This window comes from Oenanthe melanoleuca, chromosome 1A (assembly GCF_029582105.1).
Source record: "Oenanthe melanoleuca isolate GR-GAL-2019-014 chromosome 1A, OMel1.0, whole genome shotgun sequence".
Taxonomy (NCBI): domain Eukaryota; kingdom Metazoa; phylum Chordata; class Aves; order Passeriformes; family Muscicapidae; genus Oenanthe; species Oenanthe melanoleuca.
The window spans coordinates 69,547,371-69,572,859 of record NC_079334.1 but is presented as its reverse complement, the minus strand read 5'-3'; the positions used below and the strand labels follow the sequence as shown (position 1 = coordinate 69,572,859).

Sequence of the window (25,489 nt, the reverse complement as noted above, 5' to 3'; positions counted from 1 at the left end):
TCCCCATGAACTGTACATGGATCTCTGCATCCCTCATAGATCCCCATGGGCTGTGGACAGATCTCTATATCCCTCATGGATCCCCAGGGGCTGTGGGTGGATCTCTGCATCCCTGTGGATCCCATGAACTGTGAGTGGATCTCTGCATCCCCATTGATCCCATGGGCTGTGGGTGGATCTCTGCATCCATGTGGATCCCCATGAGCTGTACATGGATCTCTGCATCCCCCATGGATTCCATGGGCTGTGAGTGGATCTCTGCACCCCCCATGGATCCCCATGGGCTGTGGGTGGATCTCTGCATCCCCATGGATCCCATGAGCTGTGAGTGGATCTCTGCATCCCCGTGGATCCCCATGGGCTGTGGGTGGATCTCTGCATCCCTGTGGATCCCCATGGGCTGTGGGTGGATCTCTGCATCCATGTGGATCCCCATGAGCTGTACATGGATCTCTGCATCCCCCATGGATCCCATGGTCTATGAGTGGATCTCTGCACCCCCCATTGATCCCATGGGCTGTGGGTGGATCTCTGCATCCCCCATTGATCCCATGGGCTGTGGGTGGATCTCTGCACCCCCCATTGATCCCATGGGCTGTGGGTGGATCTCTGCATCCCTCATAGATCCCCATGGGCTGTGGACAGATCTCTATATCCCTCATGGATCCCCATGGGCTGTGGGTGGATCTCTACATCCCTGTGGATCCCCGTGGGCTGTACATGGATCTCTGCATCCCCATTGATCCCATGGGCTGTGGGTGGATCTCTGCATCCATGTGGATCCCCATGAGCTGTACATGGATCTCTGCATCCCCCATGGATCCCATGAGCTGTGAGTGGATCTCTGCATCCCCGTGGATCCCCATGGGCTGTGGGTGGATCTCTGCATCCCTGTGGATCCCCATGGGCTGTGGGTGGATCTCTGCATCCATGTGGATCCCCATGAGCTGTACATGGATCTCTGCATCCCCCATGGATCCCATGGTCTATGAGTGGATCTCTGCACCCCCCATTGATCCCATGGGCTGTGGGTGGATCTCTGCATCCCCCATTGATCCCATGGGCTGTGGGTGGATCTCTGCACCCCCCATTGATCCCATGGGCTGTGGGTGGATCTCTGCATCCCTCATAGATCCCCATGGGCTGTGGACAGATCTCTATATCCCTCATGGATCCCCATGGGCTGTGGGTGGATCTCTACATCCCTGTGGATCCCCGTGGGCTGTACATGGATCTCTGCATCCCCATTGATCCCATGGGCTGTGGGTGGATCTCTGCACCCCCCATTGATCCCATGGGCTGTGGGTGGATCTCTGCATCCCTGTGGATCCCCATGAACTCTACATGGATCTCTGCATCCCTCATAGATCCCCATGGGCTGTGGACAGATCTCTATATCCCTCATGAATCCCCAGGGGCTGTGGGTGGATCTCTACATCCCTGTGGATCCCATGAGCTGTGAGCGGATCTCTGCATCCCCATTGATCCCATGGGCTGTGGGTGGATCTCTGCATCCCCCATTGATCCCAGGGGCTGTGGGTGGATCTCTGCATCCCTGTGGATCCCATGAGCTGTGAGTGGATCTCTGCATCCCCATTGATCCCATGGGCTGTGGGTGGATCTCTGCATCCATGTGGATCCCCATGAGCTGTACATGGATCTCTGCATCCCCCATGGATTCCATGGGCTGTGAGTGGATCTCTGCACCCCCCATGGATCCCCATGGGCTGTGGGTGGATCTCTGCACCCCCCATGGATCCCCATGGGCTGTGGGTGGATCTCTGCATCCATGTGGATCCCCATGAGCTGTACATGGATCTCTGCATCCCCCATGGATCCCATGGTCTGTGAGTGGATCTCTGCACCCCCCATTGATCCCATGGGCTGTGGGTGGATCTCTGCATCCCTGTGGATCCCCATGAGCTGTACATGGATCTCTGCATCCCCATGGATCCCATGAGCTGTGAGTGGATCTCTGCATCCCCCATTGATCCCATGGGCTGTGGGTGGATCTCTGCATCCCCATGGATCCCCACGGGCTGTGAGTAGATCTCTGCATCCCCCATGGATCCCCGTGGGCTCTGAGTGGATCTTTATTTCCCTGTGCATACCCATGGGCTGTACATGGATCTCTGCACCCCTGTGTATCCCACAGGCTGCAGGGCACAGCTGCTTCCCCACAGCCTGCAGAGGAATGTCAGCTCTGGTGCCTGGAGCACATCCTGCCCCTCCTTCCCCACTGACCTTGGTCTCTCCATGTTGTTTTTCCCTCACTTCCTCCTCCTCTTCTCCAGCTGGAATTCAAACTGCTGCTCCCATAAGTGGCCCAGCCTCGGCCAGCAGTGTGTCCATCCTCAGAGCCGTGGGGCTCGGCTGGACGTGGGGGAAGCTTCCAGCAGCTTCTCACAGGAGCCACCTCTGCAGCCCCCTGCTACCAAAAACCAGCCTGTGCCAAACCACACATCAACCTCTTGTCTCTGTGAATCACATGTTTAAGGGAAAAATGGAAACAGAGTGTGCACAGCCAGAGAAGAGGAGGAGGTGAGAACCTGGAGACCAGGAGGGGCAGGAGGTGCTGCAGGCAAAGCTGAGGCTCCTCTGCAGGCCACGGTGCTGACCATGCTGTGAAGTGTTTTCTCATGGTCCTTAACTCACAAACCCTTCATTTGTTCCCCTCCTTTGCCCAGCTGTGGCAGGGGAGGGTGGGTCAGTGACTTTTGTGGGTTCCAGCCTCTCTCTGCCTCAGCCTTTCCCGTGTTATCAGCTTCCTTTGGCTCAGCTTGGTACATCCACTTCCAGACAAACAACAAGGAGCAAACTGGCGGTGCCAGAGGGAATGTTTTGTCTTATGCCCAAGAGGATTTTGATTCCCATCCACTTCCAGGTGGGAAAGGTGTGTGATTTAAGGGATTATGAGTGCAATATAAGTGCCCCACCTGTCAGCCAGCAATCCTGCAGGAGTGTGTCCTGTTCCCTGTGGGGCAAACCCCAGAGCAGAAATACCAAATCTGGTCCAGGCAAGGCAGAAGGGACGTGAGCTGTAGGACGTCATCCTGGTCAGGGAAGAGAGCAATGGGAAAGCCACAGTTGTGTTTATTCTAAGGAAGGGTTTCCATTTTTAGGCCAGAGGAACATGAACATGGTCTGTGTGCCCCTTTTGGGCACAGGTGTGTCTGTCCTGGGGCTGTGCTCTCCCTCAGTGTCTGCTCTGGCCTGGCTCAGGCTGTGTCCCGTGATTCTGGGACAGCTCATGTCCCCTGTGCCTGCTGGAAGCTCCTGAAAAGGCCCCTGACTCTTCATCACAAATGTGGGGGAAAGGCTTGGCAGCTGGGAAGCAGGACAGGAGGAAACTTTTTATTGCTAGTGTTTAAAACTGTTCTCAGAAAGACAAAGCCAAGCCCTCCCTGGAGCCAGGGTGGATGCTCAGCTGTGGGAATTGCTCCTCTCTGGGATGCAGGCACAATTACAGCAGGAGTAAACCAGGGGCAGCTGAGTAGAACAGCACCTGAGGGGCTGTAGGATCACACCCCAGTCACTGCCCCTGCCAGTAGTGTGTGCAGAGGGTCCCACTGTGACACCAAACCTTCAGAGTTCAGAGGTGAGTTCTGGACAGCCTGCACTGCTGGGCAGGAGTGTGGCATTCCTGCTCAGTGGTGATCCTGGGAAAACCCAAAAGCTGTGTCTGTCTGACACAGGAAAGGTGCATTGGGATCCAGGTTAAAATTATCAATTTTAATGCAACTCTTCTGGAGGTTTCTTGTTTGGGTTTCTGGTAAGTTGGCTTTGGGGTTTTTGTCTGGAGTGCCTTGGGTTTTTTGTTTCTCTGAGGCGACTTACCCAGTCTTTTTCCTCATGAGGTTTCTGCTCTGTTTCCTGCTGTCCCTTTGCAGGGACTCTTCAGAAAGGGGTTCATTGGTCAGACTCTGATGTGTCCAGTGACACTGGACTGAGAGAGTTTCAAGGACTTTTTAGAATCCTGAGGAGCCCATGGCAAGGAGGGCTGAGGGGCTCACAGCCTGTCTGGGTAGGAGTAACAGCCGAACCCAAGGCGTGGGTTACAGAAACTTTTCTTTCCCTGAAGAGTAAAACCAGCACGTGTTGTGCACTAAGAAAAGCCAGACTGCTCCCAGCAAGGCTGCTGTGCCTCCTAGTCCCAGTTCTGCCTCTCCAGTGGGTTTCTGTGGGAGCAGGCTGGATATTGTTGGGAATCTCTTGGTACCTACAAGAGCTGCAGGTGAGCATGTCTGAGGCCAGCTCGTGCAGCCGCAGGCTGTGTGGCTGCAGGTGTGACCTGCCTGTGCCATCTCCCGTGCCCCAGCGAGCCCCTGCCCCAGCTCCGCACAGTGCTGGACACTGCTGTGCCTCACGTGCCCCTGCAGCTCTGGCCACTGCCCCACACCCACAGAGTCATTTGAGCTGGACCCAGCTGCAGACCCCCGGCAGGAGGAGGGGACTGAAGCAGCCCCACATCCCACAGTCCTCAGCCAGCATCATCCAGAGCCACACCACACACAAGAGCTGCTCAGGGAGATTGTCTGGCCATAAAGCAGAGCTTTCTGGTGAGGAGCTCAGTGCTAGCAGCCCTCAGCTCAGTGCTGAGCCCTCCGTGTCTGACTGCAGCCTGTGCAAGCTGCAGAGCCTCCCTGGCAGCCTGGGCAGCCCAGCTCACACCAGATTTATCGCCAAGGCACGAGGGACGGTGGGTGGTGGGACAGCCCGTCCTGCCCAGGCCAGGCTTTGCAGTGCAAGGCACTGCCCCTGCTGTGCACAGGGCTGGCTGCAGAGCTCGTGGCCACGCTCAGGGACAGCGGTGGCTGGCACCGCGGGAATTTGCCTTTTGCAGAGTTCCCTGCAGTCGCACAGCTGCAGCAGGTCCTGTGCTGAGCTCAGCACGTGGCATCTGGAAAATAAAAACAGGAACCTGGACCTGCGGCCTTGCTCCTGACTTTATTTCGCCGTTCTGCTAGCAGTGAAGTGCGGAGGGCGAGACGAGCGGCGGCAGGTGCCGTGCGCTCGGGGGTAGCCCCGGTTCTGTCACGGTGCGCTGCCGCCGGGCCCGGCAGCGCCAGCGCCGTGCTGGCAGCTCCGGCAGGGCTCAGGCGAGCCCGGCCGGGCCCGGCAGCGCCAGCGCCGTGCTGGCAGCTCCGGCAGCGCTCAGGCGAGCCCGGCCGGGCCCGGCGCGCCCCCGGCCCGCAGTGCCCTGCGCAGGGCCCCCCACACCTGGCGGTTCCGCAGGCTGTAGATGAGGGGGTTGAGCATGGGGGTGGCGATGCAGAAGAGCGCGGACACCAGCGTGTCGGCCGCTGGCGAGTAGCCCGAGCTGGGCCGGTTGTAGTTGAGGTTGGCCGCCACGAAGAACAGGGTGACCACGAGCAGGTGCGCCGAGCAGGTGGAGAAGGCCTTGCGCCGGCTGGTGGCCAGCGGCATCCTGAGGATGGTGACCAGGATGCAAAGGTAGGAGACGAGGACGAGCAGGAAGGGCGCGAGCCCCACGAAGACGCTGCAGACGTGCAGGGCCAGCCGGTTGGGGCGGGTGTCGCTGCAGGCGGCCGCCAGCAGCGGCGGCACGTCGCAGAAGATGTGCTGGAGCCGGGCGGGCGCGCAGAAGGAGAGGCGGGCGGCCAGCGCCGTGTGCAGGGCCGAGTCCAGCAGCCCCCAGAGCCAGCAGCCGGCGGCGGCCGCCAGGCAGCGGCGGGGCGGCAGGAGCCGGCCGTAGCGCAGCGGCTGGCACACGGCGGCCACGCGGTCGCAGGCCATGAGGGCCAGCAGCGCGCACTCGGCCCCCGCCAGCCACATGAGCGCCAGGGCCTGCGCCAGGCAGCCCCGCAGCGAGATGGAGGCCTGTGCGGCCCGCGCGCCCGCCAGCACCTGCGGCACCGTCACCGACGAGTAGCACAGGTCCAGGCAGGACAGGTGGCCCAGGAACAGGTACATGGGGCTGTGCAGCTGGGGATCCAGGCACACGACGCACAGGATTGCGGAGTTGCCCAGCAGCGTGGCCAGGTAAACGGCCAGGAAAAGAGCAAAGAGGAAGGGCCGGCCGCGCGAAAAGCTCAGGAGCACAAACTCGGTCACCTGCGTCTGGTTCATACCTGCCGGGGGCGGCTGGGGCAGCCTCCGGGCAGAGGTGGGCGCTGAGCAGGAGGGGCACTGCGAGCCAGGCGACGAGAGCACGGCCCCCCATCAAACGAGGGGGTCACTGGTGCGATGGCTCTGATCCCCTCTCCCCGGTGGGTGAAAGTCTCCCGTGTTCAGCTTTCTCAGGCGCTGGGATTTTGGAGCCCGAAGAGCTGCCATCCAGTGCTGGGAACCTGACTGCAGAGGAAGCACACAGAAAAACCCAAGAGCAGGGGGCACCCACCCATCCACCCACACCTCTTTGAGTTCTTTGCCTACCCAGCCCATATTCCTCCTGACTGTTCCAACCATGTGTCCCCTCCTGGATGCATTTATGGTGAGTAATTATTTCTTTATTAAATATTTATGGCGAGTAAATATTTCCCTGCCCCTGGACAGGTCACTGCATTCCCTAGATGCCACAGCCACTAAGCTTGGCTCTTCCCCAGCCCTGGGCTAGGGATATGGCATCACCATGCACCAGTTAAAAAATGTCTTTTTCTGTATCCTGTTTCCTGCTTTGCAATAACCAGCTCTCACAAAGCAGGGGTTCCACTTACACAAGTGCAGGTTCCAACAAAGAGCAACTCATCACATGGGGTTTGTTGGGCCACAGGGAAATTTAAGCTCAGGGGTCTCCTGGCCTGGAACTTCTATTCCTTTTTCCATCACCTTATTTCAATTTTCACCCTGACAAAAGAGTTTTGCTGACTGTCACATGGAGCTGTGATCACCATGTCCAAGAGGTGGAGGAGGCACGAGGAAGCATTTAGGGTTCAGAACTTCAGCCAAGGGCTGATGGGGATGCATGTGCTGGGCACTCTGCCCATGCCATGGACAAGGGGCTTCTGTGGGCAAATACAGTCAGCAAAGACCAGAAAAAGAAAAAATAAAGGAAAAAACAAAGCATCTCTTTCTTCTTTATAAAAGTACTTCTAGCTACAGAAGTCAATTGTCATGTTTGTTCAGGAGGTTAAACAATCTGATTTAATTTCATGTTGCTTCCTTTGCTTTAGATCCATTAATCTGGTTTTATTTCCCCTGCCCAAAGCCTGTATCTGTGCATCAGTCATGCATTTATAACATTAAATGCTGGAGAATTCACTGCTTCTCGTGGGAGTTTGTTTCTTGTATCTGCTTACCACAGGAAACTTCAAAGCACAGTTAAATTTATGCATTTTCTCCTGTTGGAATTGCTCCATTGTCAGTTCTGCCTCATTCATAACTGCCAGATCCTCAAGCTGAAGGCTATCCTGTTCTGAGGGTATTTTTTCCCTGTGCTCTGGGAGAAATACCAAGGTTTGCTAAGTAGAAGCAGAATTAAATTCTGATTAATTTCTCTTTCATTTGCTAGTTTTTCAACATTTTAAAAAACAATTAACTTTGAGAGGAAAATATTCAGTCAGAAGATGAGCTGTTCCTTGCCTGGCACAGTGATATCCTAACTTGTCGCTCCATCCAGGATGTGCCAGGCTGGGAAATCTCTATGTGGGCAAGCTCTCAAGTAGTTGCACTGGTCAACTGATTCTTTAACCACTTATTCTGCACACTTTGGGGTTTCTCAAATTACTAATTCTACACATATTGGAGAGGGACACCAGGACCGTATCATCCAGTGATGTGGAAATCTCAGACTGTTGCTCTCCCTCCAGCCCCAGCCTGAGCCAAGAACATTTTGGTGCAGGAGCAGCCCAGCCTGCCTGTGCCAGGGCTGCAGGAGAGGGTCCTGGGGGGAGGATGCTGGGGGAGCCCCTGGGCAGCTCCCTGGGGCTTGTCCCTGCTGCAGTGCCACACAGCAGGGTGTGTGCTCACTGGGCATCCAGGCTGCGTGGGCTGTCACAGTGCTCACAGCTGCTTTGTGAGGGCATGGGCACCCTGCCGTGTGGCTGACAGGGGAAGGCTCTGCCCAGCACCTGCCTGGATGTTGCTGCTACTGACCTGTCATCAGGCAGCTCAGGCTGCTGGCAGGTGGCACTGCCAAAGGTGGGGACCTGCCTGCTGCATAGGAGGAATAGGGGGCTTAGGACCAGAGTGATAAAAATAAGTTCAGTAGTAGGAGGTTGGGCATATAAGGGTTAGTCAGCTGTCCACGGAACAGCTTGGAACTTGTTCATGCTCCAAGCTGGGGCTCAACACCTGGGAAAAGAGCAGGTGAGCAAGAGAGATGTGAGCCCATCACACTGGGGAATGAGCCTTGAGCCCTGCATGGACCATGGGTGCACAGCTCTAACCCTGGTGTCACAGAATGCAGGGAATGGCTAAAGTCACTGCAGGAGGGACATGGAACTGCAGGGCTGCAGAGCAGCAGGAATGTGCAGGAACGAGCCTGACTTCCACCCTGGTGTGGAGAAATGCGGCAGTCAGCAAACACAGCCACCGTTCAGAGATGCCAGATTTATTGTCTTCAGACATCCTGCATGCCAAGGACCAGGGAGACGTGAGAGGAGAATCTCCCTGTCCCCCTCGCACTGCACAGGAATGAGCCTGGAAGGAGCCTCATCTTGCTCTGCCCTTTTCCTCCCTCCCTCCTTTGCACCGAAGGTGATGTTTTGTGTAACTGCAGGCTGAGCAGTGTCACAGCAGAACACACCCCTGCCCCAGCAGAGAGGCTGGCTGGGGAGCAGAGAGCTGCACAGACGGCACCAGTGCCAGCCAGGCTCCTGTCCTTCCCTCGGGAGACGAGGGACCCTTGTGACGGCGACATGTGAGGCAGACAGAGACCCAGCCCTGCTCCTGCAGAGGCACAAACGTGCTCTGTGCCCAGCCAGGGAAGCTGCTCCTGCAGGACCATGTAGCTCTGCTCGCCAAGCCTCTGCATCCGTGCTGGCCCAGGTGAGCAGAGCAGGGAGCCTGGGGCACCCAGCCCTGGCACTGGGGTCCTGAGCCCTGGCCATCACCTGAGGGAGCAGGTAACAACACGGGGCTCGTTTCTCTTGGAGAGGACTGGATGCCTGGGAGGCAGCAGCAGCAGCCACAGCCTGCCCAGGCCACCCAGGAGCCCTGGGGCCAGCACAGGTCCCCCCAGCAGTGTGTGACAGGGACCTGGTGAAGCTCTGCCCTCTCATTCCTCACTTCCACAGCCAAGAGCAGAGGCTGGGTGGCACCTCAGTGAGCTGTCCCCAGGTGCTGTCCCATGCTCTGTCCTCAGCCATGCCCCAGGTGCTGTTTTGTCTTACCTGCATGACGAGAAGCCCACGTGTGCTCGGTGCTGCGAGCGCAGCAGAAGCTTTTAACCCTGAGGGGCCCTGGGGAGGCTGTCAGAGGTGGCTCTGCTGAGTGACAGAGCGAGGAGCAGCACCCACCAGCCTGCTCCAGTGGGATCTGAGCCCAGGGGACCAGGCCCTTCGCCACAGGACCCATGCTGACCTCCTGCCCTGCTCTGGGCTGTGCCTGGCAGACCCGGGCTGGACTCCCCTCCAGCCTTGCAGCTCTTGGGCACCTGGGCTGCAGCACCTGAGCATGGCAGGAGGCTGCTGGAGGGGCTGGCAGCTGCAGGTCCTGGGCCCCAAGTCCTTCCTCCAGCCCCATTTTACCCCTTGCAGGGCTGTGAGGGGCAGAGAGAGCAGTGGTGGGGCAGCACCAGGGACTGCACGGCACCTGCACCCCGTGCCCTCAGCACCCGCACCAGCCGTGCCCACTCAGCCCCGTGCCCGGCTCTCTGCAGCAGATGACGTGGTCCAGAGGCTGGGACAGGCCTTGGGCAGGTGGGGCAGAGCCCTGGCAGCAGCACTGACTGGACACAGAGGGCAGCAAGCAGTGCCCAGGGTGTCTGAAGGGCTCAGCAGCGAGATGGCTCAGGCTGGGTGAGCACTGCCTGCTCAGAGCCTGGAGCTGTTCCTGGCAGAAGGAGCAAGTTCAACTGGGGTTCACCATGTAGAGACATGGAATGCAAAGTGGGAACCCCAGGAAATGAGGGAGTGAGTCTGGAGGTCGAGGCAGCACGGGGCTGTTCCTGCAGCAGGGAAGCAGCACTGCTTCCCTGGGGTGTCCTTGCAGCTTCTGCTCCGGGGATGGGGCAGTAGAGGATGCTCCAAGCACAAGCTCTGGATCTGGAATGCCAGGAGAGGCTGAGCAGTAACACCTCCTGGGAAGTAGGAAAGTGTAGGCTACAGCCCTAGATGGGGATGGACACCCTGTGTGGAATTCCAGCACAGCTGGCACGGCAGTGGCAGCCTCAGAGAGGGGAAATGAGGCTCAGAGGAGTCTGGGGCTGACAAAGGGAAGCAGCGGGTGTAGCACAGGATCAGCTGTGGCTGTGGCCCTGTGTGTGTGTAGCTGTAACTCTGCTGTGTGTTCATGGAACAGGGACTCTGGGCTCTGCCTGTTTCCCTCAGGCAGCAGAGGGGCCACAACAATGGGACCTTGTCACTGGTTTACTTTGAGTTTACAGAATTGCACCTTCTTGTTATGGCAATGACGAGCATTTCCTTGTTTCACATAGAAACTTGGTGCCTTGGAATTCCAGTACAACCCGGCCACTTTCCCGAGGTTTAAGGGAAGGCACATGCTGGCAGCACTAGGAGAAACCCTCTCCCACTCTGATGTTTGAAAAAGGACTTTCCTGAGACCACCAATACCTGCACAAATATTAAATACACTGAAATCTCCCTGGATGCCAGAAATTTCAGTTCTAGTAGTCCACGTCTTCAGAGCAGGCTTTAGAATAAGAAATATCACTGTTTGTGTCCCCTCTCTGGTCTCCTGATGGATATCAAACTGACCAGTGGTGTCCAGCAGTAAATCAAACCTCCATGAACTTGTGAAATGTTAAGGGAGTTGGTTTTTTAACCAAATACCTCAAATTGGGGGTGCAGCCTTCAGGATTGGGCCCAGATTCTATAAATACTCATCACTTGTGAAAGTCAGACTCTTAATTTACCTTCTCCAAGCACATGTTGTACCTCCCAAGCCCACGTGCACTCTTGTAACACCAGGAACTTCCCCAGTTCTGTTTTCCTGCTTGTTTTGAGGGATGCACTTTCCCACTCAGGAATTCTTTCTGCAGAAGCCACCTTCCCTTGTATCACAGCTCCTGCATCAGCACTGCCAGCTGCTCCTGGTCTCCAGTGGGCACAAATGCTTCCTTGGAGGATGGGGACATGAAAATGGTGGATTTTGTCTGGATTGTGCCTGCCCTTCCTCCTCCTCCCTCCATGTCCCACTGTAATGAGCATGGCACTGGTTTTGGGATCCCCTCCCTGCAGGGACTGACAGACAAACAGCTCCTTGGTGTCCCCAGAGCCATTTCTCCTGCGGGCAGAATCCCCCCAGCACTTCCCGCCCCTGTTCTCAGCGTGAGGCTCCAGCCCTGGCCTTTCTGGGGGTCTTCACTGACCTCTCCTGAGACCGGTGCTGTGGTTTTGCTTCAGGGAGCACTGGATGCAGACCGGGCATTTGGATTTTGTTGAATTTCACCAGTGCCTTCTGGCTCTGTTTCCCAGTCTGTCCATGTCCCTGTGGCCCTGCCCTGGAGCACTGGTGCCCTGTGGTGTCACCCACAGCCCTGACAGGGGACACTGTCATGTCTGTCCCACGGCTGGCGAGGGTGTTCCACAGGGCACGAGACAGATGCTGGTGACACTCCACTTGTCCAGGTGGAGCATGCCCTGTGCACCTGCTGCCCTGACTCTGCTGCTGCCCAGGCACGAGCCCTCCTGCCCTGCCCTCCCCTGCCCAGGCAGCCCCTGGGACCCCTGCAGCCACACCTGGCTCTGAGCTGCTGCTGACAGACCATTCTCGCTGCAGCCACAACAGTTCCATGCTCAGGTTTTCCCCTCAGTAGTTTTGGCTGCCCCGGATGCAGTTCTGAGGGCACCAAAACTGTCCTGCCCTGCAGGCATCACCCAGACAGCAGCTTCAACAGGCTCCATACAGCCTGGAGTTTGTGTTTTGTGTTCTTTTCTTCTCGGGTTGGTCTTCCCCATCCCTGCAAGTGTCCAAGGCCAGGCTGGACGGGTTTGAGCAGCCTGGTGTAGTGCAGGGGCTGGGATGACATGAGCTTCAAGGTCCCTTTCAACCCAAATCAATCTGAGAGTCTGTAACTCTAGCACCACTTTTTAAGACTCGTCAAGTTTTAGAGACTGGATCTCAGGGTAAAACCCTTTGGGCACTGGATAAAGGCTGGAGAGGCCCTGGATCTGACCTGGGAGATTCTCAGCCCTCACCTGGCCACGGATGAGCACACTCAGCCTGAGCCACCTTTGCTGCCAGGACCTGCCCACCAGCACAAGCTGATGCTGGAATGAAACTCTCACCTGCTTTTCCAAGAATGGTATTTCAGGGGTTTCTCCCAGTGATTTCCTCAGGAAAAGCACTCCCTTCAGGATTTTTCAAATTATTTTTAGCTAAACTGTCAGGGCCACCTGTTGCTGGAACCAGGCAAGGAAGAAGAATAAGCTAAATTTGGCATTTTCACTTTGGCCTATCCAAGACAGGACAACAGGCTCATCCCTCATCTTGTGGGAGAGCCCACAGACTCGTGCCAGACTCCCCTCCCAGCACTTGACAAGGAGATTTTTGACTGAAGAAAATTGCACTGTTTCAAGCTTTTGTCCAGTGCAATTTACACATGTGTTTAAGAAGACTGGGCAAGAAGGGTTGCAGTTTGATGGTCTAACCATAAACTGGCCAAAGCTGACTGGATTTCCATGGGTTTGTGGTGTGCTGGTGTTTGCAGAAGTCCAAACACACAAAATGTGGAGTGAGTGTCCTCTCAGCCTGGAGCATCCCCCTTGCACGGCAGGCTCAGGAGGTCCAGCCCTGCAGAGCCTGGAGATGGGAGATGGACCAGCCCTGGGTCAGTGGGTCAGTGGCTCCTCCGGGGCAGCCGTGCTCAGCAAGCACCAGGGGAGTTTCTGCTGTGGGCACTGAGCAGCTGCTCGTGCTCCTGCCACGGGCTCTGTCACCAGAGCCTGTCCCCTCCTGCCCGGCCCTGTCACCAGAGCCTGTCCCCTCCTGCCCGGCTCTGTCACCAGAGTCTGTCCCCTCCTGCCACGGGCTCTGTCATCAGAGTCTGTCCCCTCCTGCCCGGCTCTGTCACCGGATTCTGTCCCCTCCTGCCCGGCTCTCTCCTGCTCACCCGGGGCTCCAGCCACCCTGGCGCTGCCTGAGGGATCTCCCGGGTCTGAAATCCCCTCAAGGGACATAAAGGTGATTTGAAATTCAGGTTTTCCCCGATGGCCACCCAAGAGACTGGAGAGGCTGTTCTCTGAGGTTCTCAAGGTTGTTTATTGTTCCTTATCTAAGGAATTCTTTCTCTAGCTGGCAGCTGTCTGTCCAGTTGAGATCCAGGGCAGAACGCTCAGCCCTGGGCAGGGCTTATCTTATACCCTCTAAATTACACACCTAATATCTACAACCACTGTCCAATACACGACAATTTTATTACACTATCCAGTTCTGTCCAGTCCAATGCAAGGATTCCAGCTTGGCATTCAACATGGATGGCATGAAGAAGAAGGAGGAACAGAAGTACCACTCCCAAAATCCTCCATGTTAGCCACCAACCGCCTAATATAAACATTCCTAGAAATCCACTTTTCCTACCTTCTAACAGTCTAATTTATACTCTACTTATTTTTGTGGCTTGTATTTCTTCCTGCAGATTTCTCCAGGAACCGAAGTCCAGCCCCCAGGACCCCTGAGACCCTGCCAGGGGTCCAGGAGCGCCCAGGGCCGCCAGGGGAGCCCCGGGCTCCCACCCCCTCTCAGCCAGGCGTGGGACCAGCCCTGCCCCAGCCCAATTAGTGCAGGCTGGAGTTCCTGTGCTCCACTTCTCCCACTCGGTCCCACTCCCCACAGAGCCCCACACAGCCACAGGGGCTCCAGGCCAATTACAAAATTACAATTACACAGCACTTCACCTGCTCACCTGGCATGTTTGTCAGCCTGCAAACAAGGCCCACAGCGGGCTGTTAAAAGTTCTGGGCTGGTAAAAGTTCAAGGCAGCACTTTATTCACACCTGGAATCAGCCACGTCCTGGAGGCACCGGGAGCCAGAAGAGCCACGTCTGCTCAGACCTACCTTTGAAATGTCTGTGCACAGGACACACACCTGGAACTGCTGGGGTAAAATAAAAGAACAGTAAGTAATTGGCCAACCTTTGACATGAAATACTCCGGTGACTGGAAACATTTTGAAAAACATCTGTTTTTGAAACAAAAAACACAATGTTGAGATTCCAGGGCTATTTGGAATCATGGTTATACCTCCTGCCCAAATTCTTGCTCTGCCCCAGCTACAGCAGGTGTGTCCCACAGTAGGAAGGGCAGTAATTACTCCATCACCTACCTCATACACCACTTGTGTCATTCTGGTGCCTCTTGGTGCTGTGCTCAGTCACTTCTCATTTGCAACTTCCAAAGAGTTTAATTTAACACAATTTATCTCATTTTTCTTTCCTTGCTGCTCCTTTCCCATCCCTGATCTGTGGGTACAGACCAAGCTGAAACCAGAAACCTGGGCCTTGCCTCAGGCTTATTCTTCTCTGCCACAAAGATTTTCGGTTGCTTTATTTGACCTCCGAACTTGGTGTTGCAAAGTAACAAAGACAATTATCTGAATGCTGGTTCAGCTTAGTTTTGTGATGGATGATGCTGCCACAATCTCACAGCCGTAGTTTTTCTGTTCTTTTGTGTTCTCCTTCTGTCCAGTGCTTAAACTTTTCCTGCCTGTTGTCCCTGTGTAGGGAACCAATACCCAGGGCTGGGCTGGGAAATGCTGGACCATGGCTGCTGCTTCATGCAGGACTGCTGCAGGACTGGACTGCACTCCAGCAGTGCTGGCACCACAGCTCATCCCAGAGCCCTCCTGGCACTCAGGGAAGGGATGGATTTCTAAAGAGCTTCCACAGAATATCTGTTCTCTGGAAAGGACCAACACAGCTCCATGTTAAATTTAACTATTCAGCTCCAGCAGAAGCAGCTCTGCACAACTGATGGCTTTTAACTTTCCCTGGGTGCTGTGGGAGATACAGAACTGTGTTTTGTTTATCTGGAACGTTTTGGAAGGTAGGGGAGCATTAATGAGGAAATCTGGCTGATAAAAGTACTCGAGTGATGTGTGAATGGAGGGGCCAGTCAGGCCCTGGGTATGTTGAGAGCTGGGATTGGGATCTGAGGGAGAGATGAGAACTAGCTCTCCCTGGACTCTGCCAGGGCTTTGGTCAGTGTATCAGGGGATGTGGCTGCCTGTGTGGATGGCTTGTCTGTGCAGACAGAATCAGGGTCTGTCTTGGGGTTTCCTGGTCTGTGTCCCCACACCAAGCTCAGTTACACCTAGCCAGTGCCCAGACTCAGCCCATGTTTGGCCTGTCTGGCTCATGAGGTGGGACAGTGTTCATTTTCTGTGCTAGGGAGAAAACAGCCCCAATCCATGTGGGCTTTTTCTGCAGGTTGGCATTTCTCTCACTCCTTGTTCCTCCTGCTTAGCACAGCCCTGTGGGAGAACTGGCCAGCCAATTCCTCAGCACTTCCAGTGTGGGGATGGACTGCATCTCTGGCACAGCCTTCCCTGAACACCATCACTTCTGTTTGCCTGGGATTGGATTCTGTGGCTGCTTTCTCAGGCTCCTTGTCTTGTCCTTGTGAAAACCCACAGCCTGACACAAGATCAACTCCACAAAGTCTACAACACCCTGTCTCTAGCTCCGTGCAGTTAGATGCAGCTGTAGCACAGACAAGTGCAGTCAGCACTGAAGAGAAAATGTGTCTTTATTTCCATTGTATCCATTTCTCCTGGGAAAGAGCAGGACACAGGCTGTTGGGCAAAGGGCGGATGAGCTGCAGAGAGGGAAACACTGAGCAGCAGCAGAGCCTCCAGGAGCGGCTGGTGTGAGTTGTGGCCATGCTGGAGGAGGGACAGGCCTGAGCTGCTGCCCAGGTGCCTCCTGAGCATCCCCTGGCACTGCAGCAACACCCCCTGAGCCACACCTGCAGCCCAGGACAACAGAGAACTCTGGGGGTGCTGAGCCCAGGCACAGCCCTGCCTCGGCACATGGGCTCCTGACCGTATTTATCTCCCTTGGAGTATCAAATCAATGAGAGGGGGTTTAATGTCTCAGTGAAATTGGCAGTATTTCACGTTGCTTCCATTGCCTGTGTCCATTCCTGGGACAACTGAGGTTCCCTTCACTGCTCACACCTGGGATTTGTACCCATCAATAAACCCCCCTGAGCTCCTGAGCAGCCCCAGCCCTCAGCCTCACCTTTCCTGTCAGGTTCTCAATGTCCTCATCAGTCCATGCTGGACTCCAGGTGGGACCAGGCTGGGCAGCCTGAAACTGGTGCCAGAGCTCCAGAGTGGCCTCAGCTGTGCCCCAGGGAGGGGATGGGGTGTCCCACTCCTAGCATGCTCTCAGACCATGGAGGGGCTCATGGCCCATGGACAGCCAGGTGCTCCTCTAGTCTCTCTCCTGAGTGCTGGCAAACAGAAACATCCCTGCCCAGTGCAAACTTCACAAACCAGTACAAACTCTACAAACTTCATGAAATTCCCACTGGCCCATTTCTCCCTGCAGGGACCAGCCCAGGGAGGAAGCCTGGCAGAGCAGGTACACACCTGGGGGTGTGCCATGAGCAAACAAGAAGGAAAGAGGAAGAAACAAGTAGAAAAGCAAAGCTCAGCCCAGCTCCCTGTGCTGTGTCACCTCCCCCGAGGACTGGGAAAGACGGGGCAGAACCTGCAGGAAAAGAGGGGAGAAAAGGAGCTGGGCTGAAGCTGAACCTGGGGAAGGAGAGGAAAGGTGTTTCTTTAATCATGATCTTGGGTTTCCCTTGGCATCTGAGTCAGTAACTAAAAGTTTGTGTTACAGCAATAAATCAAGTGAAATTCCTGAAGCTGAGAGGAATTTCTCTGGTGTCAGAGACTGAGGCCAGGCCTGGGCTGGGATCAGCACTCATCTCCCTCTGCAGCCTTTCCTTCCCTTCTTCCAGGCCAGGCTGTGTCATCCCCTCCAGTGCTGACACTGAACCTGCTCAGCTCTCCCAAGAGCAGGTCACAAACTCACCTGTCCCTGCGAGGGGCCCTGGCCCAGCTCTGCAGCTGCCTGGGCTGGACCCTGTGGCCAGGCAGGGCTTTTGCAGCAGCACCTGCCTTGGAACCTGCTGCACACACCCAGCTCTGACCAGCCCTGTGCACACACCCCACAGGGACCTGCAGCTTCCAGGAAACACCAGGGATCCCACACTGCCCTTCACAGCTGTACTGGGTGCCACATGGTCTCAGTTTGACTGGGAGACTCATTCATTGCTGTAACACACACCCATCAGCATGGAATGGCTTGGGCTCATCCAGCTCCACGCCCCTGCCATGAACAGGGATGCTCCAGGCTGCTCCAGGCCCATCCAGCTCAGCCCAGGAAACTGCCAGGGATGGGACAAGCACCACTGGAAAAGCAAAAATCACTTACTGGGTATTTACAAGGAAGGGAAAAAGAAAATGGAAAAGAAAAGAAAATGGAAAAGAAAAAAGAAAAAAAGAAAAAAAAAAAAAGAATGAAAAAAGTAAAAAGAAAAAAGGAAAAAGAAAAAAGGAAAATAGAAAAAAGAGAAAAAAGAAGAAAGAAAAAAGAAGAAAAAAGAAACCCACTTTGATAAGAGCCCTCAAAGCAGAGTTACCTGTGACATTCCATAAGACTTCCTTGGAGACCAAAAATCAGTTTTGACAGTCTCCTGCCTCAAACACCAAGTATTCCAACCTCAGGTCTCTGATAAAGTTTGCTGGACAGCTCTAGATTTGCACAATAAATTCCCTGTCTGGGGCAATGGGCAGCCCAGCTGGAGCACCTGTGCTCAGGTCCAGCCTCAGGGCCAGGGCAGTGCCAGGTTGACACCCAGCAGGGCCTGAACCACAGTGACTGTGAGGTGGTGGCACTCTGTGACAGTCCTGTGGGCAGAGCTCTCTGCACTGGCAATGTTCACAATGTTCATGTTTCCCAAATGTAACCATTTCAAGTGGGCAGGAAAAACACCAAAACTTCAAAAATGGCAAGTCTGAGCCAGGAATTACCAGTTAATGACATTCCCAAGGGATGTTCAGAAAGGAAGGGGCAATATAGAAGAAGAAAGGTGAAAAATAGTAAAGTTTAATAGTGACAAGAAAAACACGCATATCTGAGCAAAACCTCCAATAAAACAATTGATAAAACATCAATGAAGTATCACCCGCACTGGGGACAGCAGCTCTGAGAGCTGTGAAGGCACACAGGATCCTGAGCAGATCCACCTGGACTCTGCTGAGGACAGGGACAGCAGTGATGACCTGGATCTGCACCTGGAACAAACAGTGACATTGGATGCCAGGCAGGAGCAGGGGGGACACAAACACTGAGTGCTGAGCTCAGCCACGGCAGCTCTGGGCAGGGCTCGCCAGCACAGGGCACTGCTGCTCACCCCCAACACCTCAGGGAGCTGTGGAGGCACCTGGAGAGCCCTGCCCTGCTCTGGGATGTGCCAGGGCACTGGAGCAGCAGCTCAGCCTTCCTGCCCAGCACAGCACAGCACAGCTGAGCACTTGGAAATTTGGAAATTCCCCCAGTACTACAAGGCACTGTAACTAAAATGGCAGCACTGTCAGGAGCTCGCAGGGAAACAGCAGAAACCAACTGAAACCCTGTCCAGGAACACAACACATCTCATGTGGCATCACAGAGAGAAACGCAATCAGCTGCCAGGACCTGGCTCTGCAGCTCCCAGCTCAGCCCTCCTGCAGCACCCTGTCAGCATTCCATCACACATCTGGGTAATTCAATGGTCCTGTCCACCCATTTCCCACGGACATGGAACTGCCCCGTGTGCCCAGTCAGGCCATGGGCACTGAGGGCTCCAAGTGCTCTCACAGGAAGAGCTGTTGGCAAAGCTCCTCATTTCCCAGCCCAGGTGCAGGTGAGCAAGGACAGGACAGTTTATTTTACCCTGCTGATGCCTTTCTTCATGCTCTTTTTCCTTTTCTCCCTAAGGCACTGTGGGAACAGCCAGCAGGGAGAACCTGAGGCTGCCATCAGCAATCCCAGGCCAGTCCCATCTGGAACAGGCAACCCATCCTCCAGTGGCCCTTGACCAACTCAGCTGCCCTGCTCACAGCCAGAGTCAGGGGCAGTGAGCTGCTGGCCGGGCTGCCAGCACGAGCAGTGCTGGGGACTCTGTGCAGCACCAGCCCCTCCCGTTACACCAGCAGCCCGACTGCAGCGGCACGGCGGCACACGGCTCCCTGTCCCCTGTCCCTGTCCCCAGACACGGCCAGCTGTGCCCGCCCGGCTCAGTCTGCGCCCCGGGCCCCCGGCAGGCGGCACACGGTTCCCCCTGTCCCCTGTCCCCGTCCCCAGACACGGCCAGCTGTGCCCGCCCGGCTCAGTCTGCGCCCCGGGCCCCCGGCAGGCGGTGCACGCGCTCCGCGGCGCTGTACCGCAGCTCCCCGCGCCGCCAGCGCGGCTCCTCCCGCTCCAGCCAGCGCCGCTCGTCGAACTCGGGGAAGAAAAAGGCGATCTCCCTGCTGGCCGAGGCAGGCGAGTCTGCCAAAGAGAGGGAAAGGCAGTGAGACGGACGCCAGGCTGCCACCACAGCACTGCTGGGCTCCAAAGGCACCGGGGCAGGTGTGCACGGGGCCGGCAGGAGGGAACAGCGTGCTCACCTGGAGCCCTGGAACCAAAGCAAAGGCACACAAAGCACCACCATTCCTGCCTCCCCAAGAACCATCCAAGGCCTACCTGAGCCATGGGTCGTGTTCCTGGTGTCCGTGAGGCCGTAGGCACCCCGGATGGAGTCTGGGTCGCTGTGCCGAGCTCGGAACACTTTAGTGGGTCCCATCAGGGATCTCCAGAGAGAGACAGCGTCCTCATGGGCCAGGATGTAAGCCCACATGGGGCCGCTGCGGCAGGGCCCAGGAACAGCAGCAGAAACGATGATGAAGGGCTCGTTACACAAAGGTGCACGGCACGGCTGCCTCGGGCTGCCCCGCCGGGCCCCGGGGGAGACACGGCCCTCGCGAGCGCCGAGCCCCGGGGCGGCACCGGTGACCCGCTCCAGCGCCCCCGGGGGTGCCACGCACCGGCACCAGCGCTGCCACAGCAGCCGGGACCCCGGCACTGCTGCCCCGCACGCCCACCGAGCCCCGCACGTCCCACCGAGCCCCGCGCGTCCCACCGAGCCCCGCGCGTCCCACCGAGCCCCGCAAACCCCACCGAGCCCCGCACACCCACCGAGCCCCGCGCGTCCCACCGAGCCCCGCACACCCCACCGAGCCCCGCGCGTCCCACCGAGCTCCGCAAACCCACCGAGCCCCGCAAACCCACCGAGCCCCGCAAACCCACCGAGCCCCGCGCGTCCCACCGAGCCCCGCACACCCACCGAGCCCCGCACGCCCACCGAGCCCCGCACGCCCACCGAGCCCCGCACACGCGGCTCGCCCGCGGCTCGCACCTGGCCATGAACTCCACCAGCCGCTGGTAGAAGAATCGCCCTGCGGACAGCACGGACCGAGTCGGCAGGGGCCCGGGCAGCACCCCGCTGCGGAGCCGCCTAGCCCCGCCCGTACCTGCGTGCTCCCGGTAGAAGCGGCGGCTCTGCTCCGGGCCGCAGCGCAGCTCCTTGGCGCGGACAATGAGGAACCGGTGGCGGAGGATGGCGGCGTGCACGGCCTGCGGGAAGAGGCGGCGCTAGGGGGCGGGCCGCGGCGGGGCCTGCTGTGCCGTGCCGTGCCCGGCCCGGCCTCACCTCGCACACCAGCGGATGGGCCACGGCGTCCGGCTTGAGCAGCGCCAGGGTCAGCTGGAGGCGCCGCGGGGCCGCCATGGCCGCGGGGGCGGGGCGGGGCCGGGAGAGGCGGGGCGGGGCCGGGATGGGGCGGGGCCGCCATGGCAGCACGAGCGGGGCGGGGCGGGGCCGGGATGGGGCGGGGCCGGGATCGGGATGGGGCGGGGCCGGGATGGGAAGGGGCGGGACCGGGATGGCAGGGGGCGGGGCCGGGCGCGTCGCGCGGCAGCCGGCACGCGCAGGCGCTGCCATGGCGACGGCGGCGGAGGAGCGGGGCCGAGACGCGGCGCGGGAGGAAGGCCCGGACGGGGCCCGGGATGAGGCCGCGGCCGGCGCGGAGGAGACGGTGAAGATCATCTGCCTGGGCGACAGCGCCGTGGGCAAGTCCAAGTGCGTGGGGCTCGGGGGTCCCGCGGGTTCGGGGTCCCGCGGCCTCGGGGTCCCGCGGGCTCACGGCGGCCGTGCTCTCTCCGCAGGCTGCTGGAGCGGTTCCTGCTCGATGGCTTGTATCCTTGGAGCGGGGGCGGGAGGCGGCGCGGGCGGGGCGGGCGGCGGCGCGGGCCGCGCTCCTCCGTGCTGCTCCGAGCCTCCTTAACGCGCCGCAGCCGCCCGCAGCAGGTGTCCACCTTCGCCCTGACGCTGTACCAGCACCGCGCCCGCGTGGGCGGCCAGGAGGTCCGCGTGGGTGAGTGCGGCCTGCCGGGGGCAGGCGGTGCTCCTGGCCACGCGCGGTGCCGTGGCAGAGGGAGCAGCCGGGAAGTGCAGATCCCCTCGCTCTGGGTCTTGGTTGGGTGTTTCCGTAGACGACAACATCGTGACAAAGCTGGTGCCTTTCTATGGCAGGGCTGCAGCACTGGTGGATGAGGCAAAGTGACTGCCGTCATCCTCCTGGGCTTGGCAAAGTGTAGGGCACTGTCCCCACGCTGTCCTGGGCTCTGAGCTGGAGAGACAGGGATTGGATGGATGGGTGGACAGTCGGAGGATAAAGAATGGTCTGGATGACCGCGTGGAGTCACTGGGCATGGCTCGTTGTTCTTGTGGAGAGCTGGACAAGTGGAGCCCCTCGGGGTTAGGGCTGGGGCTGACACCAACACCGTTCAACACCTTCGTTGTGACACGGCCAGTGGCTGCAAATGTGGTCTGATGGGGTCTGTATTTGGGCAGCTTAAGAAGGTCACTGTCCAGCAGTGAGACACAGTCCAGTCAGACACAGTATCAGTGCAAAGCAATCCCTATGGACACTGGCTCATCTGGCTTTGGGTACGGCTGACAAGAGGTGTGACTGAAGCTGTGACAATTTATACCAGACTCAAATGTGAGCCTGCAAACCTAGTGAGAGGTGGGGGATCTCCACCTGAGCTGCACCAACGGCAAAAGGCATGGTGGTGTCCAGGTTTGCCCCAGGGTCTCTGGTGTACACAAAACTTCATGGACTGGGACCTCTTTGCCTCTGGCTGCCTTACCTTCAGCACTTGTGAGTGAGTCCTGCCCCTGGGAGAGTGGAGTCAGATGTCTGCGAGAGGAGCTGGAGCATTTCCCATGGCAGGGCCCTGGCTGACCATCCCTGGGTCAGAAATCAGCAGTGTCCAGCAGTCTCTGGAGTTTTGGGTAGTTTCCCGTTGTCATCCCTGGTGACAGAGTGCCAGACATTGCTACTGCTGTTTGCACTTCTGCCTGTCTTGGTCCTGCTGTCCCATACAACTGGTGTTACTGGTGGCCCCTCCTTTGTTGATGGCCAGTGCCAGCACAGCCCACAGCTGAGCCCAGTAAGGAAAAGTCCCAGTTTGGCACAATTTCTTAACCCCAGCGTGTTTCAGATTGGTGAGGTGAGATTCAGTGTGTGTCCCTGAGCAGGTGGGCTGGCTTTGCCTCCTGGGTGTAAGTTGAGAGGAAGGAGAACTCGGTGAGTTGTGTCATTCTGAGTTGTTTTTGCGTTCCAGACTTCTGGGACACGGCGGGCCAGGAGCGGTTCCGGAGCATGCACGCCTCCTACTACCACCAGGCCCACGCCTGCATCATGGTGAGGGGCTCAGCTGGGACCGTGGGGTTTGGGCTCAGCATGCTCTCGGTGACACTTGGCCTTTGTGTTACTTTTATGGTAACACTGCCGTGTGTTCCTTGTTTCTTCCAGTGGTTTAAAAAACCTTCCTAGATTGTTTTATCTTCTCTCACCAGATAAACCCCCTGTAGATGGACCTGGTTAGCTCTGGTCTGTCTCTCCTGGTGACACTTTCCTCTATCCCCTGGCCCTGCTCTCTCCTCAGTGTCCTCATGTTTGCCCCTATTTCCAGTTTCACTGGCTCCTCACCCGTTCAGATCTCCTGGTTTGTCCTGTCACTCTCACTTTCCACTGCTTCTCAGCACTTGGGAGCACCAGTGATTCTCACTTGTGGTTTAGTTGTCAGAAGGGAGGAGGCCACACCTGATCCTGTTTGGCACAAACTGTTCCCAGTGCTGGCTCCCTGTGTGCATGGCAGGGACTTGCACAGTGTAAAGGACATCAAGGGGCTGTTTCCTGCTGGCTGGGCTTGGGGATACTTTTGTCTTCCACTCTTTCTAATAACAGCCGGTTCCCTTTGACCTGTCTTTGTCCTTGTGTTGGTTGGAGCTGCCCTGGTTGGCCCCACAGATGGGTCAGAGCTGTCCTGGTCAGTCAGAGCTGTGCTGGGCTGGCCCTGGGACAGGTGGTTCTCTCTTGGAAGGTGTTTGATGTGCAGCGGAAGGTCACCTACAAGAACCTGAACAGCTGGTACAAGGAGCTGAGGGAATTCCGCCCAGAGATTCCATGCATTGTAGTGGCCAACAAGATTGATGGTGAGTGACCTTCTGCTCCCAGCTTGCCAGGGTCATGGTGAGATTCTATCCTGTCCTGAGAACAAATGTCCCTTGTCTGTTGGGTCCAGGGTATTTCCTCAGACCCCAGGGCTGGGTCCTGTGCTGACCTCAGCTGCTGTCTTACAGGTGCTTATTCTGTGTCACCAGCAATTAAAAGTGCAAATTTGATCCATTTCAGTTTTATTCAAGTGTTGTTCTTCCAATCCTGTCCTCATCAGACTGCCTATTCTATCCATCAAGAACCCAAAAGTTACTGAAGTAGCACCTGATCAAAAATGTCAGCAGAAGGAGGCAAAAGCTGTTCTGTGGCTTCCCTGGATCAGCCAAGGATGGCCTTGGTGCTGCCCCTGCTGCTTGCACAGACTCCTCTGTGCTGGTGTCTCACTGTACCTGCTGACAAAGCTGTTGACTGGGAGGCTGCAGGGCTCCCTCCCAGGGCAGTGCAGCCAGCCCTCAGTGATTGCTGTCCCTGGGCTGTGCTGGCCTGGGTCAGCAGGGGCTGGCGTGTCACATCGAGGACACCCACCTGCTGGACGTCCTGCCCTGTCTGACTGACCGTGTCTCCTTTGTCTGCCCCAGCGGATATGAAGGTCACCCAGAAAAGCTTCAATTTTGCCCGGAAGTTCAGTTTGCCCTTTTACTTTGTGTCTGCTGCCGATGGCACCAACGTGGTGAAGGTGAGGTGGGCGTGTGACTGGTGGCCTTGGTGAGGCCCTTGGCAGCCCAGGGACAGGGGCTGCTTTGGGCACAGGCAGTAGGGAATGGTCCCTCATTTCAGCTGCATGTGAGACGCTGGTGGCTGTGGAGAGCTGCAGAGGGGTTTTCTTCCCTTGGGATGTGGGAGCAGTCTCCACCTGCTACAGAAACCCAATGCCCATGTGCCCCGTGCTGTGAGTGACGGGCCTTGTCCTTCCCCAGCTCTTCAACGATGCCATCAGACTGGCCGTGGCTTACAAGCAGCACTCGGGAGACTTCATGGACGAGGTGCTGCGGGAGCTGCAGGTAGAGAAGGCTCCGTCCCTGCTCTGTGCTGAGTCCTGCCGGATGAGCAGTTCTGCCCTTTTTCCCCTGTGGCAAACAGGGGAAAGCCTTTCCTGTGCTGGTGATCCTGGGGGCTTTGTGTGCTGCTGACATCTGAGCCGGGAGCGGGGATGTGGGAACCATCGCCAGAGCTCTCACTGCCCTAGACGGGGTCTACAAGAGCCACAGCAGATACAGTTGTTGCAGTCTCTGCCATTTCTCAGCAGTTCCTTGTCCTGCTCCTTTCCAGAGCTTTGACCTGCAGAACACAAGCGAGGATTTGTCGGATAAAGGGAAGAGCTGCACTGAAGAGGAGCCCTCGTCTGCCTAGGCCTGGACTCGTAGCCTGGTTTTCCCTTGGCTCTGGACTTCTGGGGCCTGCACAGAGGATGGTGATGTTTCTCCTGCCCTAGAGCTGTGGCAAAGGGCAGCTGGGCCTCTTCCCTTCTTGTGGGAGCCTGCCTGGGCAGCATCTTCATTGGCTCAGCCCTCAGCGCTGCACATTTCACTCAGGGCAGGGATGGGAGAATCCACGTGATTCCACATGGATTGTCACTCAATCCTACTGCTCCTTCAGGACAGAGCTGGCTAGAAGAAGTGAGCTCTCTTGGACCTGCAGGAAGGATCCTGCCCAGATGCTGTAGTGGTACCTGCTGCAGAAAACAAACACTAAAGGATATTTTTTACAAAGCTATGAGATGGCATCCTCTCCACACTGCTGCTGAAGGGAGGCAGGTCCCAGGTGGTGTAAGGCCACCGGTCAGCCCAG

At 57.2% G+C, this 25,489-nt stretch overlaps 3 protein-coding genes across 6 annotated transcripts; 1 reads left to right on the top strand and 2 right to left on the bottom strand.

Annotated features, from left to right (window-relative positions):
• Positions 1-4,935: 4,935 nt before the first annotated feature.
• Positions 4,936-7,095, bottom strand: LOC130248548 (olfactory receptor 5V1-like). The gene has a single exon (XM_056482393.1). It carries the CDS (start codon positions 6,088-6,090, stop codon positions 5,155-5,157), a length of 936 nt encoding a protein of 311 aa, XP_056338368.1. The 5' UTR covers positions 6,091-7,095; the 3' UTR covers positions 4,936-5,154.
• An 11,089-nt stretch (positions 7,096-18,184) lies between these two features.
• Positions 18,185-20,977, bottom strand: NME6 (NME/NM23 nucleoside diphosphate kinase 6). 3 transcript variants are annotated; one of them, XR_008839687.1, is made up of 5 exons: positions 20,827-20,977; positions 20,533-20,750; positions 19,821-19,981; positions 18,508-19,625; positions 18,185-18,388 (listed from the first exon to the last, which is right to left on the bottom strand). XR_008839687.1 is itself a non-coding variant. In XM_056482684.1 (5 exons), exons 1-5 carry the CDS (start codon positions 20,902-20,904, stop codon positions 19,465-19,467), a joined length of 543 nt encoding a protein of 180 aa, XP_056338659.1. In that variant the 5' UTR covers positions 20,905-20,972; the 3' UTR covers positions 18,185-19,464. The 3 variants fall into 3 exon arrangements, 2 of the variants coding, with proteins under 2 accessions (XP_056338659.1, XP_056338658.1); XM_056482684.1 differs by having other exon boundaries at positions 18,185-19,625; positions 20,533-20,572; positions 20,648-20,750; positions 20,827-20,972; XM_056482683.1 differs by having other exon boundaries at positions 18,185-19,625.
• Positions 20,978-21,064: 87 nt separating this feature from the next.
• On the top strand, positions 21,065-25,414 carry LOC130248718 (rab-like protein 2A). Of its 2 annotated transcripts, XM_056482679.1 has the most exons (8): positions 21,065-21,255; positions 21,342-21,371; positions 21,471-21,550; positions 22,806-22,885; positions 23,568-23,679; positions 24,280-24,377; positions 24,619-24,702; positions 24,971-25,414. In XM_056482679.1, the coding sequence occupies exons 1-8, from the start codon at positions 21,116-21,118 to the stop codon at positions 25,049-25,051; spliced, it is 705 nt and encodes a 234-aa protein (XP_056338654.1). In that variant the 5' UTR covers positions 21,065-21,115; the 3' UTR covers positions 25,052-25,414. The 2 variants fall into 2 exon arrangements, with proteins under 2 accessions (XP_056338654.1, XP_056338653.1); XM_056482678.1 differs by having other exon boundaries at positions 21,073-21,255; positions 21,342-21,550.
• The last annotated feature ends 75 nt before the right edge of the window (positions 25,415-25,489 follow it).

Excerpts from the sequence above, each read along its gene's own strand:
- LOC130248718 (XM_056482678.1), top strand. The coding sequence starts at position 21,116 with ATGGCGACGGCGGCGGAGGAGCGGGGCCGAGACGCGGCGCGGGAGGAA. Across the intron at positions 23,680-24,279 it reads AGTGGCCAACAAGATTGATG|CGGATATGAAGGTCACCCAG; the intron begins GTGAGTGACCTT and ends TGTCTGCCCCAG. Across the intron at positions 24,378-24,618 it reads ATGGCACCAACGTGGTGAAG|CTCTTCAACGATGCCATCAG; the intron begins GTGAGGTGGGCG and ends GTCCTTCCCCAG.
- NME6 (XM_056482683.1), bottom strand. The coding sequence starts at position 20,904 with ATGGCGGCCCCGCGGCGCCTCCAGCTGACCCTGGCGCTGCTCAAGCCG. Across the intron at positions 20,751-20,826 it reads CCCATCCGCTGGTGTGCGAG|GCCGTGCACGCCGCCATCCT; the intron begins GTGAGGCCGGGC and ends CTCTTCCCGCAG. Across the intron at positions 19,982-20,532 it reads CTGGTGGAGTTCATGGCCAG|CGGCCCCATGTGGGCTTACA; the intron begins GTGCGAGCCGCG and ends GCCCTGCCGCAG.
- LOC130248548 (XM_056482393.1), bottom strand. The coding sequence starts at position 6,090 with ATGAACCAGACGCAGGTGACCGAGTTTGTGCTCCTGAGCTTTTCGCGC.